The 20,340-nt window shown below is 47.0% G+C and overlaps 2 protein-coding genes across 7 annotated transcripts in view; one reads left to right on the plus strand and one right to left on the minus strand.

The window, feature by feature from the left end:
• The window catches only part of Cd99l2 (CD99 molecule like 2), an 85,040-nt gene extending 73,118 nt beyond the window's left edge, over positions 1-11,922 (plus strand). Inside the window, exons 8-11 of the mRNA XM_057760224.1 lie at positions 2,405-2,443; positions 3,310-3,429; positions 8,008-8,073; positions 9,287-11,922. Of these exons, the coding sequence (XP_057616207.1) occupies positions 2,405-2,443; positions 3,310-3,429; positions 8,008-8,073; positions 9,287-9,351 (290 nt within the window). The 3' untranslated portion in view covers positions 9,352-11,922. The remainder of the gene's footprint in view (positions 1-2,404; positions 2,444-3,309; positions 3,430-8,007; positions 8,074-9,286) is intronic.
• A 3,049-nt stretch (positions 11,923-14,971) lies between these two features.
• Positions 14,972-20,340, minus strand: part of Mtmr1 (myotubularin related protein 1) — a 65,482-nt gene continuing 60,113 nt past the window's right edge. For all 6 annotated transcript variants that reach the window (XM_057759090.1, XM_057759089.1, XM_057759087.1 and 3 more), the window contains one exon: positions 14,972-15,302. In XM_057759090.1, coding sequence (XP_057615073.1) covers positions 15,141-15,302 — 162 coding nt within the window. In that variant the 3' untranslated portion in view covers positions 14,972-15,140. The remainder of the gene's footprint in view (positions 15,303-20,340) is intronic.

The following is a 20,340-nucleotide window of genomic DNA, read 5'->3' on the forward strand; positions in this document are numbered from 1 at the left end:
TATCCATTTGATTTCTGTTAGAAATTTATTTTCATGGACTATATTGAGTTGTTTAATGCCAGTTGGATTTGTCGCTTGCCCTTATATTATCTTTATACACTACATTTTGTAGAGAGCAGCTAGGGTCAGCCTATGCTCCGAGAAAATGAGTGGACCTCAGAGACCAAAGAGGGATGAAGACCATGACTTTGGCCTGAGCAATTCCAGTGATAGGCCAAGGTGGCTCACTTTGGTTTGGGTTCATATGACAGAAGGATTTAAACTGAGACACACACACACACACACCCTCCCTCCCTCTTTGGTCTCTGAGCTCCACCCATTTTCTCCGAGCAAAGGCTGACCCAAGCTGCTCTACAAAATGCAGTGTGTTAAAGATAGTATTAGGGCAAGTGACAGATTCAACTGGCATTAAGCCACTCAATGTGTGTGTGTGTCAGTCTGTCTGTGTGTGTCTGTGTGCATATTTTGCACATAACATGGAAGCTAGATGTCAATGTTGAATGTCTTTCTTAATCACTTTCTACCCTAGTTTTTGAGAAAGGGTCTCTTCACTGAGCCAGAAGTTCAGCGATTTGGCTAGGCTTGTGCTCCATACTCTGTCTTGAGATGAAAGGAAGAAAAAGTCGAATTACTAAGTCCAAACTCCAGGAAGCTAGTGACATGAACACATTCACAAAGGGCGCCTGTGTGGATGCTTAACTTTTACCCTTGGCAGTGAGCACTTGTAGGACAGCAGAGGGGACTGACAGGCCAGCACCCTTGGCCTCTGATTGCTGGAATCTCAGTGCTCGTGGATCTGTCCTCTAGCCTCTCTGCTTTCTCCTGCACCAGTGATGCTGTCATGTTGGTGCTCAGCTGCATGTGGGGTGATGATGCGTGCCTGCAAATCTGTCACTCTAGAGCACTAGCTTTCAGCCTTTGGCTCATGACCCCCCTGGGGTTGCATATCATATATCTTGCATATTAGATATTTACACTAAAATTCATGACAGTAGAAAAATTACAGTTATGAAGCAGCAACAAAAATAATGTTATGGTTGGGGTCCCCACAACATGAGGAACTGTAATAAAGGGTCGCAGCATTAGGAAGGCTCCAGGGTGAGGCAGGAAGATCTGGAGTTTCGGGTTGGCCTGAGCTATATACCCTGCCTCAAAAACAGAACAGAACAATAATGCTGGTGCTGTTTTCATAGTTTTATTTAACTATTTAATGTTTTATGTGTTTGGGTGTTTTGTCTGCCTTTGTGTCTATGTGCTGTTGCATGCCTGGTGCATAAGGAGGCCAGAAGAGAGTGCTAGATCCCCTGGAACCCGAGTTATCCATGGTTTTAAGCCACCTTGTGGATGCTGAAAATTGACTCAGGTTCTCTCTAAGAGCATCTGGTTCTCTTAAACCCCTCTTTTAGTAAATAGGCAATCAAAGATGTTTATAAAATGCCTTTAACTAGAAGATTCAGCTCCACATAGTAACATAACAAACTTCATTTTCCCTCCCAAGACTTGTTTTTACAGTAGTTTTAAGCTCATAGCAAACCGAGTGAAAGGTACAGAGTTCCCACATCCCACCTGCTCACCTCATAACCTTCCTTTACTCCAGCGGAGTGTTTTAACACTTTGAAACCGAGACCCTTTGACTGGTGAGGGAAATGTCAGTGCTTGTCGCTTCCACCTTCCTAGAAGAGCTTGTCTACTATCCTAGAAGAGTCTCTCCTAAAATAGTCCTCCCCCAGTTTCCACCAATTTCCTGAGAACATCATCTTCTGTCAGTGAGCATGAGGCCCTAGGATGAACTCAAGACAAGTTGACATGGCAACCTGTTGCTTGTCAAGGAGTTGTTCAGCAGGAATGGGGGGGTTCTCTCTCTGGGGAAGTGTGCATATGTTAGCCTAACAGTTTTATCATGTAATGATAATATATCACCATAATTAGAGAAATCATTCTGTCACAAGGAACTCTCTCCTATGTCCTTCCCTCATTCTCCCCAACCTAAATTAGTATCAGTGTTAATCTGTTCTGCATCTCTATAATATTTGAGAACGTTTTGGATATGAAAATATTATATGTGGCCTTATGTCTTTGTATGTGTTTATGCTTCAACTATTTTGGTCTAGATGTGCAGCAGATACTACATGGTGTTGTAATTTGCACTCAGGTCTAATTGCTTTTTGGTCATCATTTATCCGCCTGCAAGCCTTTGCTCTGTCCCTTATAAGATGGAGATGCTACTGTCCCTAGTGGATAATGAAGAACTAAGTTTGAAGTCAGAGCCTAGAGAGTATTGTATGTAACAAGAGCTCACTGTATAGAAACAATCATTTCACTAGGCCTTCTGGAGGCCTGAACCTACTCATCTTGGGGCCTTGGGGGTTATAGCAGATACTAAATGCCTTTGTCCTTTCCCCAGGTGGTGGCGGTTATGGCAGCACTGATGACCCCGGATCTGGTGGGTATCTGTGGCCCAAGGTTTCTGTTGGAACCACAAGGAAAAATAAGACTGGCCCACTCTGGTCTTAGAGTTTCTCTTTCTTGGCCTTCCCCAAATGTTTCCATTAGTCAGCTTTCCATCCCCATGAGAAATAAAAGAAGATAAAGCATATGCTACTCATGGCTTTCGAGGTGCTAGTGCATGGTCTCTTGACCCGGATGCCTTTGGACCTGTGGGCAAGTGAACTATCATGGCTAATACCCATGGTGGAGAAGGCTACTCAGCCCACCTCATGGGTTCTTAGCAATACATAGCTGGCTGTTACAACAAAGCTCTGAAATCCATTCCACTGCAACTCCATCCCTTATTGAGGGTGGAACCTCATGATCCAGTTACTTTTCAAAGCTAGTACTGCTCCTCATTCTGCATAAAGGAAGCCTTCACCTCATGAACCTTTGGAGGTATAGTCCACATCTAAATCACCAGTTACCAATAGAATCAGGAGGCAAATAGCAGAGAAGAGCACCCACTCAGTGGGCGTAACATGAAGAGGCTAGGCCCTGGGATAGGTGGCCCAATGGAAAACCTAATGAGACACAGATAATTGGGTGTGTCTCTGTAAGAGAGGACTACAATCTGCCTCTCATGTTTCTCAAGATGAAAGTCTTTATGGAAGACCAGAAACACTTGGTAAATCCAAGGGGCACCATGTCATTGCTATGCCGTGGGTATCTGTGGCATAGCTCTTCTGCTTGCACTTGAAAATTATGGACATCTGAGTCAGCATAACTGGGGGCTCTCAGAGCAGCAGAATCCTGAATGAACTGTTGGCACTTGGAGTTGGAGTCTTGTCTACTCAGTTCTCTCCCTTCTTCCATGTCCAGGCATGTCGACAGAAACTGCCACCATTGCAGGTGTGGCCAGTGCCCTGGCCATGGCCCTGATTGGAGCTGTATCTAGCTATATCTCCTACCAGCAGAAGAAGTTTTGCTTTAGCATTCAGCGTAAGTATGCATCCAAGCAGGAAAAGGGGGCCAGGCAGGTTTTTATCCTTTCCCCCACCTTCTCAATAGCAGCAGGCATCCTAGCAGGCACATCTTGTACATTCTTAGAGGCAAAATCAGGCCAAGCTGAAGGTTGTCCTGGTCTGGAAGAGCACATGGGGCCAGAAATGAGAGATCCTTATGACCTCAGATCTCTCCTAGGGGATGTGGGGCCTTTAGAGGCCCAGGGTCATAGCCCCTGTACTGACAATCAGAATAGTGTAGTGTCCTAGAGTCTCTTTGACATGTCAGTGGACATCTCCAGGTCTTTTGTGATTCTGGAGGTACCCTTTCTGCTCTTGATTTCTTGATATGTCACCACTCGGATGCCCTCTGCTCCTCTTCAAGTCAGATCATTTAAAAATGTATGAACTCATGAGTTGTTTGAGGAGTAGTAATGAAAGAGCTCTCATCGAGGGATTTTGACTTTCTATGAGTTAGAATTGTAGAGGCCAGATTGCTTTTGTTGTAGGCTGTAGCCACAAATATGGCACCTGTGGCTGAATCACATAGTTACGGAGGCTCTTAGGCTATTTTTACTCCATGGCGTGGAGCCTCTGAGGATGCTGTTGAGGGAGAACAGAAGGACCAGATTTGTTGGTCTTAGTACCACAGCATCACTATGTCAAGTAGAATGTCTCCAGTTTCGGGCTGGCAAGGTTTACTTCAAGGGAGGGTGCGTGACTCAGCCATACTTTCTCCCTTTCCTTGCCTTTCTCGGATTTTTTTTCTTTTTATTTCTGGGAAGCTTAGGGCCATTTCCTTTGGTCTCTAAATGTCCTTGGCATGGGCTTCTGCTTTTGGTGGCCCCTGGACCTGAAATTCTCAGGAAATTAATCTGGCTTCTGGGATTCTTTGTGTGTGGGCATGACGACTGTTTGATCATCTGAGCACAATATTGCCTATTCCTTTACTCTTGTAGAACATTTTTGTCAGGGATGCTACATGCACCTGCACCCACAAGCTTGGTGCTAGGGTGGGTAGGAACACGGAAATATTTGGGGATGAAGACTAGATTTTTCCTACCTAAGCATTCTCAAGATGACCTTGTGAAGAGGTAAAAAGCTAACACTTTGCCGGGCGATGGTGGCGCACGCCTTTAATCCCAGCACTTAGGAGGCAGAGGCAGGCGGATCTCTGTGAGTTCGAGACCAGCCTGGTCTACAGAGCTAGTTCCAGGGGACAGGCTCCAAAACCACAGAGAAACCCTGTCTCGAAAAACCAAAAAAAAAAAAAAAAAAAAAAAAACACTTTGAACCTGAGCTATGGGCAAAGTTAGGAATTAACTGAGAGAAACATGCTATTCTGTGTGACTGATCAAAGTCATTAATATCATTTAGCAAATAGGTTTTTTTAATTAATTTCTAGCCAGTCTCCTGCTCAGTGATGCTCTTAGACAGTGATGGGCAGGCCTGGGACCAGCTGGAGGCCTGGATCTGTCTTCACAACTGCTAAACATCTAATTCTGTTGGAGGCACTGTAGCAGGTCCATTTGTGCCATGGTTTTCTCATCATTTCTCCTCTTATGTGGTTAGGGAAGCCAGTCCAGGATTCAGCTTTAGCAATGAAGAGGTTGCAAGTCCTTCAGACCCAAAGCCTCTTTCCCTGCCCCGATGTGGGAGCCATCAGGGCATACCAGAGTGGTTCACTAGTGAGCAACTCTTCCTTACTCAGCGTTCTTAGCTTCTTGTGGTTTCTAGGACCGAGAACTGTTGTGATTGCAAACAACTGAATGTGATGGCCATGCCCATAACCCCAGCATTAGTAAGACTGAGGGCAGGAGGATTGGGATTCCATAGCAATCTGTGCTACAAAGTGAGTTTCAGTCTAGCCTGGTCTATAGTGTAAGGCATTGTCTCAAAACCAGGTACCCATAGGACCACACTCCTTGCAGAGACCTTGGAGAAGATGCTGCACCACATCTTTTAGCTTTCCAGGCGATCCAGGTGCTCCTTGGCTTGTGACTACATTACTTTAATGCTGTCTCCAACTTAAATCCTGAATGCAGGCATTCTGAGATCCTTACTTGTGTTGGCAAGATCCCTATCCCAGATAAGGTAACATTTACAGGCTTAACAGATGGGGTCACAGGGACTGATGGGAGAGGCCTAGCATAGCTTCATGGGGTGGATGGGCTTCAGTGAGGCCAGAGAGGCACAAAGGGAGGGAGACTGCGAGAGTCTGGTCCAGCCCTCATCTGTCCCACTTGATCTGTTAAGGACATGGCAGTTAGGAGCGCTCCCAAGCTGAACAAGCAGGCTAGGCAGGCTGACTTGCTTACATGGGGCTGGGACCTTAGACTTCATTGTCTCTCCTGCTCCTGCGTCTGTCCTCCCAAGCTGGAAGTCTGCAGTCCCGCGGTGCCTACTCTTGACGAGCCCCACACGTTTCCCTCTTCTGGTTGCCCATCCGTTCCTCTCTGACTGTCTGCCTTGCACCTCGTCTCCTTCAGGGAGAACTGTTGAAATATACTGGACTTCCCCACGTTCCCTGATGATTGATTACAAGTCACAGCCCAGACCCTGAACTGAACTTGACATTCAAAGTCCTGGCCATTTGGCTTCTCCCTGTCCCCAGGAAGTCTTCCTTCGCCATAGCCATTTCCCCTTTCTATGTGCTCTGCCTTCTCCAGGATACAGCCTTACTGTTCCGGCCTGGGGTGTCCTCTCCCAGCCTTTGCCATTTCCCCTCTGCATCCCTCCTTTCTGCTTTCTGTTCCGGCATGGGGTGGCCTCTCCCAAGGAGCCTTCTCTCTGGCCAGTCTGGGACTGCAGCAGCCATGCTGCATTGTGCTGCCACAGCGCCCCCTGCTGACCTTGTTCGAGCCTGGATTAGCCTGCAATATCCATGTCTGACTAGACTCAACTTGCACCTGTCTTGACTGTCCATTCTGGAGCTTTGTGAGGCAATGTCACTGCCACTGTGATAGCGCACGATCAGGAAGGATTCCAAGGGTGCTTGTGTGGGTGGTTAGCTTTGTAAGAAACAGGTGTGTGCTTCTGATCTCCACTGTCTGACCGGATTGCTGATTAGAGTCAAGCGTGGCCTCCAGTGATTGGAAAGCCCCAGGGAGATGGATGTCAGGAGAACCTGCCCCTACCTCTTTGGCCTCCAACCCCTGTTGCTACCAAAGGGGTTCCCATTTTGGGAACACTCAGTTCCCCTGCCCACTCTCAGGGCCAAGTATCGGTGAATCTCACGTAAATACCCAAAGGGTTTGTTGTCCGGAGCTGAGTTCTTACTCCAGAGTTCTAAGCTTCGTGTCTTGCCTTTGGATGCAGCAGAAGGGCAAGGTAACCATGTGCTTTGACTTCTCATGTTTCTTGTGCTTTGGCCCTGGAAGCCTCACTATTCCCTTCTCCCTGCTCTCCACCTAGCCTCTCTCCCTGGCATTCACCAATTTGCCTGTGACCATACCATCTGTAGCTTTTCCTGACATGTTGTAAGCTGCCGCCTCATCTATTCCCAGGCCCAAGATAACTGGAGTCAGGCGTGTCCATGGGGTGGGGGGCACTCATACCCGTAGGTGAACATATCCCAGAAGCCACTGGAGGAAAAAGGCTATCTCCTGCTTGCCAAATGGGAGTATGGGCAGTGGACTGGAAGCCCAGGGCACGTCTTCCAGCTCCTGCCCATTGGCACTGGGGCCATCGCCTGCCTGGCTTTGCATGGTAGTTAACCACCCCTGCTGGAGAATACTACCTACATTTTTCACAGGCCCATCTGACTTTCCCTTTGAACCCAACAGCTATTATGTCCGGTAAAAGCCAGGAAAATGACTTGTGTCCAGTGAGTTGGTCAGTTAGAATCAGAACCCATTTTCCCTGCAGGCCCTCAGTTAAGAGAGAAGACACAGAAGACTCTGGCACTTATACAAACAGGGGTGTAGCACTGCTCCAAGTCCTTGAGTTATGGGTGACCTTTGACCGAGTGAAGAGGATGCTTTGTTGAGTTGCTTCATTGTCCTTGAGGATAATGTGGGGGTGGGGGGAAACTCAGATTACAAACTAGACTGGAACAGCTGCTCGTAGACCCTGGGTCCTCCAAGTATGAGTAAGGACAATAGTCATTCCCATGGCTTCCTTGTGCATGCAGCTGCTGGGAAGGTCACATGCTGGCGTTTCCAGAGAGAGCTCCTGTGCATCTATATCTGCCCCTCCTTACCCTGCATCCATCAATCATTCCCTTAACTCTTGGCTCCCTCTTTACCTCCCTGGACTCTGGGCCTCATATGGTTTTATGAATGGTCTGGAGCCCTGTCATCTGGTACCCTCTTTGCCTTGACATGGTGGCAGTGGTCCTTTATGGAAAGGGGCAGGGGAATTGTTGGGTATTTGATGCATGATGCTGTTTGCGAGGATAGTGACGGTCCTGGGCAATGTGCTCCTTGGTGGCCAGTCTTTGACTCGAAGATGATGTGCTGGGATTCAGGGACGGGGCTGATTCTGGCAGGGTTACTGTCATAACAGACACAGTCAGGAGTTCTCAGTCATGAGGGCTCCTTTGTTTCCTCCTTGACTTTGCTCTTGCTCTTTGCAGAGGGCCTCAATGCAGACTATGTGAAGGGGGAGAACCTGGAAGCCGTTGTGTGTGAGGAACCCCAAGGTGAGGACTTCTCCATCAGTGCCCCCTCTGAAGGCTCCAACACTGAATACACCTGGGTTAGGGAGGCCCATAAGAATCTGCTTCTGGAATGTCTGCTCATTACAAAATCTTCAGGGGCCCAGGTCTGCCTGTATCCTGTGACTGGTCAGCTGGCCTCCCTGTTTCTTAAGAATGGGGACACTGGCACCATGGTGATGACTTCTAGGTACTTTTGCTGCTCAGCCCAAACTGTGGAATCATCTGAATGTGAGCCCAGGACACCTTACCTCTTTGCCAGCATACACATATGGCCTGGGCATGCTTATCCATGGGAAAGGTTTGCATCTAGACCTCTATTCTGTTTTCAACTTTTGTATGTTTGTGACAGAATCTCAGGTAGGCAAGATAGCCTCAAATTCACTTTGTAGCTAGGAGTAGCCTTGAATTTCTGATTCTCCGCTTCTACCTCCTGAGTGCTGGGATTGCAGGTCTCTGTTCACCTGTAATGGTCTCTAGAGATTTCAGTTAGAAAATGACTAATGACAAGGAGACACATAGTTCAAAGCCAGTTCTGTTATCCTCTGTGGGGTTATTGAGCACTTTTGGGGTTCAGTGGCTACCAGTAATTAGAGGCTACATATGGTAAGGCCAAAGGAGAGGGAGAGGACCATTCTTGTGGGCCAAGATTGCTCCTGGGGAAGCTTGGCTTCATGAGGCAGTGAGGTAGCCTGCTCTCCCAAAGCTGAGCCTGTGCTGGCACCGACGAGACGAAAAGAGAGCAGAGCTACAGGATGGCAGCTATGGAGGCTGGTGCTGAGGAAGGATGAGGCTCTACCTGGTCTGTAATGGAGAATGAGGTCCCCAGGCCACTGCTTCTGGAAGTTATCTGGTAGTGCAGCACCACAGGCCATTTCCATATCTGTCACAGCTGTAATTCTTCCACCAACCCTGATGAACACCCAAGAGCTGTGATGAATGCTTTAGAGCCACTAATCCAGAAGCATGCCCATTTTCTAGATGAGGAAATGGAGGCAGGGCTCTTTGTGCAGCCTGACAGGCATCTGCCTTTACTCCCCTTGACCCACCCTGAACTTTGCATCCAGGACTCATGCATGGCTCGGTGAGCAGGCCTCGGAGGTGCTGACCTGCCCATGCAGCACAGAATTAAACTGCTAATGGGACTTGGGTAGAGCAGAGGTCGCAAACTCTCCTAACACATGTCTTCTCTTCCCAGTGACATACTCCAAACAAGAAACACAGTCTGCAGAGCCTCCACCACCTGAGGCACCCCGGATCTGAGGCCCTGTTCAGTGGCAGGTGCACAGGAAGGGTGCCATCGCTTGTGACCCAGCTCCAGATTTCATTTGCTGACCTTTTCCTCAAGTTTCTTCCCATGCCACTGGCTTCTTGTATTGAATTTTCTGTACAAACAAACCTTAGGTGTTTGTGAGTGTCGTTTCTGTGCCCTGTCCTGCAGAGTATGGTGACTCCAAAGAGACTTGGTGCTGAGACCTGAGACCTGCCTTGAGCAGATCACCAGCATTACAAGTTGCTGGGTCAAAGAGACAGCCTGCTCCAGCTTTAGCATGGGAAGAAGGAGGGAGACCAAGGTGAGGGTGTCCCAGAGGATGGTGGAGACAGCGCTGAAGGAGAACATTTCTGCGTAAGCAATCCCTAGGTCCTATGAGACTCTTCATCTAGAATGTTGGAGGCCTTGCTGGGACACTGGCCACTAAGAGCTGTGAGCAGGTTGCTCAGCTAGCGTCTGGTACAAGTGGGGCCTCTGCAAGAAGCAGATCGGCCAGCACCAAGTGCACCACACACACACACACACCCCTAGGCGTTTAAAAACATTTTGTTGTTCTCTCCACAACTTCGGATTTCTATTGCTCTGCTTCCAGAGAGCTTGTCCAGGTGGGGCACGAGCTCTTTAGTTATTTTAGTGCAAGCATGCATCTCACGGTCGCCTCACCCTGAGTTTAGGAATCCGGAGAACTTGGGAGCTGTGACTTGCAGGCTTGATTCCCATCTGATTCCATAAGGGTCTCTGGCTGGCCTGGTAACTTCTGCATTGGAAACGTGTTTTCTACCAGGTTGGGGTAGGTGCTCACCCCTGCCTTGTACATGATCTTATTTGGGTAGCAAGAGCTACAGAACCTGAGAATGAACATGGAAACCAGAAGCATGGTTGCTGCTTTATTAGGAGCAAATGGGGATGGGGGGGGGGTAAGGGAAGCTGGTTTAGCCGAGTGGAATATCACTGCTGCCTTTGTAGTTGTGTAGCTTGTCCTCACTGCTATAGTGAAGACATGTTCACTGTGATAAATACAGGAAACCAAGAACTAGGGCTTCACCTGGCCCAGAGATGCCTGCTACCACCTAGTTTGGGCCAGAGCTGGCTACTTCCTGGATTGTTCCTTTGACTTTTGACCCTTGGCTTCTGTGAGCTCTGCAGTGAACCCTGCAATTGAAAGCTAAGCTAATGTAATGTGAACTAATAGTTTGTCCTGTCAAAAAGCACTTCAGAAAACAGCGTGTGTCACTGGGAAAGCAAGATCCTACTTACAAAACTCACAGTTCCTCTGGACGACATGATGGCCCCATATATTCCAGACTGTGAATTGGCTCCTTCACATCTGCTGAGCTGGGATAAGGCAACACCCACCTTAAGAAACCACTGAAACCTTGTGCTGTCTAATGCATGCCTTGAGTGTGTTTGTTCTTTAAAGACTATTCATGGTGGAGGGCTGGTGGTGTCATGTCTCCAAGCAGCCTGAACACTCGTTCTATGTGTGTACCTGTGGGCTATGAGATGCCCCTTTTGACTGGCCTTTGGTCCCAGGCAGACTAGGTCTGTGGATCTGATAGGGAGGCTGGAACACTGGGGAAATGGCACCAAGATGGAAGAAAAACATGGCCTCAGGAAGCCCCCTTTGTTCTTCAGCAAGTTAATTAGCAAGGGAAACATTGCTTGCAAGATGTGTCGGTTTCCAGAACCTTCTAACTTGCTGGTCAGATTGCTGTCAACTTCCTCAGAATTGTGCCTCACTGACACCAAGGACATCAAGAGACAGCGGTGCCACATTCTGGCCAGTGCTGAGCTAGAGGTGGCTTAAGGAAGACTTTAGTATCTGGCCTGTTGACGTGTGGCTAAGGTAATCTCAGGGGGGTTGTCTACTTCACCTTTATGCTGAGGCCTGTCTGAAGGCAAAAGCCCTTGAACCCCACAGCCATGATGTAAAATAAATGCCCTCTTGTGAAATTGTTTTCTCAATAGCACTGGTTCCAGTGAAAAAGAGCTCTACTTTGCTCTCCCTTAGCTACCTCGGTGCCTTCTGCATAAAGCCCTTCTGCATAAAACCCATCACTCAGCCCGCAGGCGCTAGCTAAGTGGCTGGACAGGCCTGGGCGGGCCATCGGCCTCCTGTTCATACAGTCTCATCCCAGGGGCCGGGCTCCTCCTTCCCACTGGCATTTTATACTTGCTGGGGCATTGTGGCCTGCAGAAGTCATGGGACTGGTCTTCTATGTCCCCGCTGAAGGCTGAGCTGGCCAACTTGGGCTAGTCCCAGGTAATAGATGGGAGAAAGTGAATGTAGTGGAAGAGCCAATTGCCAAGATCAGATCTCTAGAGGTGTGACTCGACAGGAAGAACGTCAAAAAAGCTCAACATTCTCAAGTGGCTGGATGCAGGGGACTGCCCACCCTGCTGTGGGACAGGCCTGCTGTCTCAGCCATTTGGGCTGTAGTTAGTACCAGTTCTCTGAGGAAAATGTGTTGGAGACTGCCAGAATCCCTGTACATTGTTTTATGTGCTTGTGTCCAAGTGTGAATTGTAAATGGTCTAGTGTTTGCATTAAACAAAATGGAATTCAACAGCTTCTTCTGTTCTGATGATATCCATCTTTACCTACTGTCATTTGTGATATGACACTGACTTCATTCCCATTTCCCCAGCCAAAGGTGTGTGTTGGGCAGGTTGGCATTTTGCTATTAGTCCCCTCCAAAAGTGTCCAGTCTCACGGCTGGTAGGCTCACACGGCATAGGAACTGTCTGATGTACTAGAATGAGGAGAGGCCAAAGCAGAGCGCCTTTGCCATAGCATCACGGCTGGTAGGCTCACACAGCATAGGAACTGTCTGATGTACTAGAATGAGGGGAGGCCGAAGCAGAGCACCTTTGCCATAGCATCAGTTCCTTCAAGAGGATGAGCATTGGCCCTACCATCCAGGTAGCTCTGGAGCATCCTGCTCAGACCTGAAAGTGAGCCAGGAATGAGTGTGCTTTCTTCCATGGGGCACTATTACAGGTGGCAGTCTGGGAGGCAGTCCAACCCTCTTGTGCCTAATATTGGGCTCTCTTGCTAACTCAGCCATGATTCACATGAAGAGGGTGAGTAATACCCTTAAAGAATGGTGGCACACAGGAGGTGGTGTAATTTCACACTAGGTTTTAGAACCTTGAAAAAAGTACACAGTCCCATAGAGCCGACAAGGACTGAAGAGAACAGTGTATTTGCATAAGGAGAACCCACTGCTTCTGCTTACTCCAGGTCTTTGTATCTTCTGTTGAAATGTTTTTCTTCAAGGTTATGAACAAGGGGACTTTCAGATTTGAAAATCAGATCACCTACCTGTTCCAGCCCAAACACTCAAGACTCACACTAAATTACTGACAACTTAGTAAGTCAATCAAGTAGCATTGGGCACTTTACATATATTAACTGTGGCAAGAGCATAGTAAGCATTCAACATGCTACTTTATTAGCACTCATTTTCCTCAGGTGGAAAGCTACTGGAATGGTCAAAAGAGACAACAAAAAGACCAGGGAGCAAACATATTAATTTTAATTACAGGTTGGGATACAGTGCATCAGATGAGGCAAATACAATATTATACTAGTTGTTTAAAAATCTGAACCTTAAAGGTTTTACATTCTAGTACTTAAATAAAACAAACATGAAATAATTGTTTCTATAAGAAAACTACACTTCAAGTTGTTTTAGAAACAGTTCTGTGCTAGAAACAAACAAAGGGAAATACTCTGTTGTGCTTCTTTAAAATCCAATGGAGATTCATTGGGGTGCTGCAGGCACACAGCTGGGGGGAGGACGTGGCCTGACGAGGGGACAGATCCCAATCTGTGCCAGGGTGGCTGACCACCAAGCAGTGGTCCCTATCGCTTCTCTGGTTCTGTCAAAGCATCATCCAGCCCACCCTATGTTTAGTAGTCCTGTTGTTGCTGGGGAATTACATAGTATTTCTAGGGAAAATGTTCCCAGTTTTAAAAATTATATGAAGGAAAAATATTGTAGTTTGTGTTATTTTCTTTTTGGTATTGACTTTGAGAGAGGGTTCCACAAAATAGCCCAGCTGGTCCAGAACTCAATATACAGTTAAAGGTGGCCCTGAACTCATGGCATGGCAGTTTATCCATTTACAAATAAGGTGTTGTATTATGAGGAGAATAAATCAAAACTAATATGACAAACTATAGTTTAGAAACAAATCCCCTAGATGATAAAAATGGAGACTTGATCTTAGCTTATCAAACTTTGAATAAATGTCTCTAGTTATCTTATGGTTGGATAGTTTTCTGTAAGAATCAGAATGTTCCAAGTTGAAAATCATCTACTTTCTATGTATTCAGCTGTAGAAAACCCTTTACGAATATGTTTTGAAAACTGAGGTCAACATGTAGAACTGCATGGCATCCAGTGAGTTGACGCTGAGCAGAGGAAGATGTGATGCATCTCTGCTCAGGGGCCGACTCTGTCAGCTTCGAACGCATCTCCAACTCTGAAGGACCTAGTGACATGCAAAACTAGGCATGTCAGCGGGGGTGGGGATGCTGGCACTGCACACAGAGGAGCTGATGGGAAATTCATTCCTAGAAGGACTGCTGGAGTAGCAGAGCCCATTTGTTAACTGCGGAGTGAGGCCTGGATAGCCAAGGGTGGCTCCGAGAAAGGAAAAGCAAGGAAGGAAGAGCATGCTATGCTTTCCAAACCAAAGCTGCAACACATTGGTTGCTTTAAAGAATGGACAGGCAGCTATTAGGTAAACTGAGAAGGGACTGTGATAAATGAAGACATGGTGTCCCGGTATATAGCAGGGAAAGCAGACTTGCTCTGACACGGCTGCTGGACATCTTAACAGGTCGTAGGATGCAGGGTTCAATGGCCAGAACAATTCCCAAGACTTGATCCTTTAGAGAGCTGTCAACACACACAGAGAATTGCTGCTTGAGCCCTCAGTTTACCTGCAACAAGGCCAGAGGACTGAGCATTCATAGTTCTCTGTTACCTCTATCAGTGAATGAATGGGTTGTGCCGCCTCAAAAGGCAAGTCCCAGAGTTAGAACAATACTACATTGCCACTGAGATGACATATCTGAAATCTTAATTCAAATGTACCACACAAAAGTCAGCATAAACTCTGTTGGGCAAGAATTTCTCATACAGCACAGTTCAGCAAATGACTCCTGAGACAACTATTCTAAACATAAAAAAGGACATAGGAAAATAAAGGCATGTTTCTCTTTAAAAAATACCTTGTATGTACACAGCAGTACATATTGTACCAATTGTACAGGAGGACTTCTTGCATGAAGATAACTGCAGAACAAGTGGCAGTGGTCCATTTGCCACACTAGCATTTCATTTAGAACCAGTTTTCAAATTGTGCTGAATGGCTGAGAGAAGCCACATGGCTTGTAATGCGTTCTATACGTGAACAGGTTGTTCCTAACAAAGGACTTAACTTGGAAAGAAGTAGTAGGAGATTCTCTTAAGCTGAAATACCACACTGTATTCAATCTAGTTTTTCCCAAGCTACCTGTATAAGACAAGGTAGCTCACAGAGTGGGTGTCACATCTTATGCCCCTGTGAGACTGCCCTCAAGAAAGTCACAGGCTGTTCACATAAAAGAACTTATTAATAGGAGCTGTCACCTAGCCACACAAATGGTCTCTGGACCTAATCCTAAGATGACAAGCTAGAACCATAAAATCATTGGCCAGGTCCCTGAGCTGCTGGAAGACAGTAGAGCAGAAGGATGGTTGGCCCAGGACACTGGCCTTGTTCATCAGACTGAGGTGTGGACAGGAGTGACCGAGTGGGTAGGCGAGGAGCCTCTCTCAGAAGCTGAGATGGCTCGTGTGGCCACCTCCCGCTGCAGATCTTCCACACGCTTCTGCAGCTCAGCCTTGACAGCCAGCAGCTCCTTGAGATTCTGGTGAATTGGCATCTGGCAGTGAACAGAGATAAGGCTGTTAGCACAATGCTGCTGGACCATGGTTTGTTCCAAATACAGCATTTCAGTATCTAGGCTCATAGCCTAATGGTTCTTTACCACCCAGACACTTATGTGCCCAGACTCCTGACCACTGACCAATGTTTCACCAAGTGTAAGTGACTGTCTTCTAAGGTCAGGGTTTTTATTTCTGTGATATTACACCAGAACCCAAAACAACTTGAGGAGGAAAGGGTTTGTTTCAGCTTACAGCTCTCAGGCCACACTCATCAAGGGAAGCCAGGGCAGGAGCTCAAAGCAGGAACCTGGGGGTAGGAGCTGAAGAAGAGGCCATGGAGGAGTGCTGCTTGCTGGCTTGTTTCTCATGGCTTGCCCATCCTGCTTTCTTATAGAACCCAGGGTCATCAGACTAGGGGTGGCATTGCCCTCCTACATCAATCACCAATCAAGAAAATACACCACAGGCCAGTTTTATGGAGTCATTTTCTCAGTTGAGTGTCCTTCTTCCCAGATAACATTAGCCTGTGTCACACTGACATAAAACTAACCAGCACAGTGATTCCGTCTCCACAAGTTAGGAGCTTTTGATGGTTACCCAGGCTGTCCTGCAGCCCCTGGGGCCAAGCTAGGCATGAAAAGGCACTGGGGTAGGCAGGCCATCCTCAATCTCCATTCTCTTTGCTCTCAGGAAGGAGCAAACAGGTTCAGGTGTAGCCACAAGTCAACAAGGCAGCCTTTGGAAGAGTCGGAAGTGCAAGCAGCTTCTTCGCAGCTGCCGGACTAAGCAGTGTTCGTCAGCCCCCAGCTCCATTAGCCCTGTACTTGTGTATTTTATAAACACTTCCAGGAAGTCAGCACTCTCTTCAGCACAGACCTCCATGTTTCATCACCTGGAACAGGAGCTGGCGGAAAGCCCCTAAAGGGCATTACCAGCACGCAGGTGCGCCAGGAGACCAGCCCTTTGTTTCCCAACTAGTGCATTTTCATTGTTTCACCCTGATTATCTTTTAGACCCACCTGATGATGGTGGGGGAGCAGAACAAAGCGATGAGAAGGTCCTCGTGTTTATGCTCATCACACCCAGCTTTCTAAGCTAACAGACACCCTCAGTACCTACTAGGAGCCCAGATTGGAGGCCCAGCTTTTCCCGTATAGACAAAAATGACCATATAGATTTCTCAGACTGGGGGTGATGTTGAGCAGCAAAGGTCACAAGCTGCGGACAAAGGAGGTATGGGGATGGTCTGGAGAGCCCTGTTTCCTTTCCAGTTCATTGTACACACAGCAGCTACTGGATTTGGTCCTAAGCCTCAGGGAGACAATATGGCTCACCACATACCACTCCTCAGTGTCTACTTCCTCAGGACTAAGAGTAAGACCCTGAGCTTGGCCTCTAAGGCCAGCCTACTTCTCTGGCCCACCTCTTACCAGGTCCTGCTTCTATACCCTCAAATACTTGAAACTATCATTCTGAGTGTTACTGGCAATCATCCTTCTTAGTGGGATGGGAGAGACCCAGCAAGACTGACAGGAGGAGAACGAGCAAAGACAGCCAGGTGTCTCAAACAACAGGAATGTTAAAAAAAAAAAAAATCAAAACTCCATTTTGGCAGGCTCCAGAAAGAGAAAGTCAGAAACACCATTATCATATAGCAAAGGCTGGCTCTAGAGGCCATGGTGCTCTGGGGGAATGCTCCATTCCTCTCAAGATGTCTGTCTTATTTACCACAGGCATGGGATCATTTAGCCCAGTCACAGGTGGTAATAATACTTTGCAATCAAGTCTTCATCAGTAACTCACATGGGATCTTGGGAGCAAAACATGCAGGGTCTGGGACCCATGGTTGCTCAGTGAACTGCTATCGCCTTATATTTTCATGTAGCTTTTGGTATGTTTTCTCACATTTCAATTGCATTTTTAGGTATGCAGAGGCATGCCTGAAGGAATAGAAAACCCTGAGGCTTAGCTACAATGTGGTTATATTAGAGAAAATGCCCAGGAAAAGGCCAGTCATGTCTATCTCTTGGGCATGTATAAGATTCAAGCCAAGAGGGCCCTAAGAGGATACCCACTGCCATACACCATACCCATTCTTTGCTGGATGCTGATACGGAGGTCCTCAGTGGCCAATTTTACTACTTCTTTGTCTCAGAAACCTGATGTCTTGTGTCCTTACTTTCTTCTGCACACTTTTCTCTACTTCAGCTGGCTCCATTTTCTATCCACACCATCTACCTGTATATTTCCCAGCCCCAGTCTTCAGTGCATCACCCTTTCCTCTATCTGAATGCTGGCAGTGGAGAAGCAATATTTTCCGAACACAACCTGGCCTTGCCACACAAATGTCACCTACCCCTCTAGAATTGCCGTCACCAAAGTTCTGCATGACCTCCCAAAACACTGTATGCTCAGCATGCTTAGGAGGTATTGGTGTGCATTTGCTACATTCAGGGGAAACTATGACTCGTAGATAGCCTTCTCAGTCCTCCCTTTTGCACAGCACTGTTGAGGGAAAACAGAGTGCTGCCTTCCCACGCCTGTCACTTGGCCAGTATGACAGCATGGTGCTATGAACTACTTGGTGCAGATCATGCTTACATGCCCCTATGAAGGCTCAGGACCTTGTTCTAGATCTGGCAGCAAATCACTGATAAAGATGGAGTTTGACCCTGGACAGGGGCATGTGCATGCCAACATGTACCAGGCAGCAAGGTGCTGGATGAGTTCTGGTTTCTTTCTGTCATTTTTTCACTCTTTGTGTGGGACTTTCATGAGTATTAAGTGAAGTTATATGCTCAGTGAAACACAGAGGTGCAAGATAGCAGCAATGCTATGGCTCTTCATTGCCCTCGACATGCTGAACCCTGATTTGCTTACCTTTATAGGAAACTGTCTGCAGTTTGCATTTAGAGACAGACTCTCTTGCAGGCTATAAGTTTTACGAATGACTTGGTCCCTGGCAGCCCTCCACTGCAGGAGTGTGCAATGAAGACATGTTGCTAAGCACTAGCAGAAGGAATCTACATAGCTATGAGGATGCTTTCTACATAGCTTCACCACCCTTCAAGTTTGCAACCTGATGAGTACAGAGTATGGGTATGGGCAGATGGCAACTCCTGCAGTCCCTGAGAAGCCACTCATTTCCCAGAGTGCACTGACTTGGTATTCCCCTAATGTTAAAGACATTCCACCCACTCTATATGCCTAGTCATGAGTCATCAAGACAACTCTTTAGTAGCCTTTTCTAAGTAATATAAAGTGGCCAGTTTGCAACATGGTATAATAGCCCAACTTTTCTGTTACTCAGTCAGGTGCCTAAGCATGACAAAAATATACAACAGGAGGAAGCTGCTGCAAGTGGAATACACGCTTGGTTTCCTAAGCCACATGAGAAATCTGGGCAAGGGAAACATGGTAAGTAAAGGAGAACTATGAGGGATATGGAAGGGGGAAAGAGTGAATAGGTAAATGGGCAATGACAGCTTATTATAATCAAATAATATTATGTGTTATATATGGAAATGTCATAATGAAACCCCTGCATGTGCCATTGTACAACACACACTAATCAAATAGTAATATATTTTTGATAAATCTGATTCTACTTACTGAAAAAGAAGTGCTCATCGGACCCTGAAATAGCCCAGTACAAAAATACTGATAAGGTCAGAAAGGCAAGTATTTCTGGATTGCAGTGAAGCACAGACATGCCCCTTGCACTTCCATCTCTGTGGGGCTCTGATGAGCCACTAGCACTGAAAGAGAAGGGGCAGTAGAGGTATAGGCCATGGGGAGCATAGGGCCTGGACCTAGGACCTGGCCTTGCAAGGAGGGCAAGTGCTGGGCTCAGTCTGATCACATAGTTTCAGAGAATATTCCCGAGGTCCAAGGGTGGCAGGGCTAACTCAGAATGTAGAGGAAGAAAGCTCTAGCCATGTAGAACATTTGGAATTTAATAGAAAAGCATCAGAAAAAGCCCTCAGCCTGGGCTGCAATGTCACACAAAAGAAGATCAGGGGAGGAGATATGTATATGTCAGCTGAAGGGCACAGCTGAGTGCAAAAGTGAGCGCACTGTCTAGGTGAGGGAGGGTAAGCAAAGTGATGGTAGCACCTGGAGTTCCATTCTCGGCAAAGAAAACAGAAAGGAGTAGTTTCAACTTTCCCCTAGCTAGCGGGGCTTAAGGAAGAAATAGAGAGTGTACAGACTTCAGGTGAGGGATCGATGAGGAGCAGGATGAGTTTCTGGTCCTTGGATGATGAAATTAGTGATGTTAAAGCAAAAACTAACAACATATTCCTGTTAGCTGTCCTTTAAACCACCAGAGTATTAAACTCAAGAAACAACAAAAATCGCAGCAGAAGGCTGCCTCTGTATGACATCTTTCTAGACCTAGACCCCGCCAGGTCTGGCTACCTATGTGGTACAGCAGCATTTCACTCGTATTTTAGTAAATAAAGCTTACCTGAGGATCAGAGAGTAAAACAGCCCCACTGGTCAGCTTTATAGTCCAGCCAAGTGGTGATACACACCTTTAATCCCAGTAGACACACTAGTTTGCCATAGAAACCGGGCAGTAGTGGTGCACACCCTTAATCCCAGCCCTAGAGAGCAATATAAGATGGGAGGGGGCAGCTCTCAGTCACAGTCTCATTCTGAGATTCCTGGAGGCAGGATCACCATTTCGAACTGAGATAGAGGTAGGAGCCAGTGGCTGGCTGCTTTGCTTTTCAGATCTTCAGGTTGAACCCCAATTTCAGTCTCTGGGCTTTTATTAACCACGCTTCAATGTGGAGAAGATTAAGGGTGGAGAGCAAGGCTGGGTCGAAGCTCTGGTATATCTGATCAGGGGAGCACTCCAGGAGCATCAAAAGCTCAGCCACTGAACAGAACAAGTGGGAGGGAGGCTTGCTTGATTGGCCTCTGTTGTGCACTGTACCTTTTTTTAAATGTCAAAATCTGTTTCTTTACTGTGAAATTATGTAGCAGGCTAGGGAAACTTTATTGTAGCTGCTCGACAACTCATCACAA

This window comes from Chionomys nivalis, chromosome X (assembly GCF_950005125.1).
Source record: "Chionomys nivalis chromosome X, mChiNiv1.1, whole genome shotgun sequence".
NCBI classification, from domain to species: Eukaryota; Metazoa; Chordata; class Mammalia; order Rodentia; family Cricetidae; genus Chionomys; species Chionomys nivalis.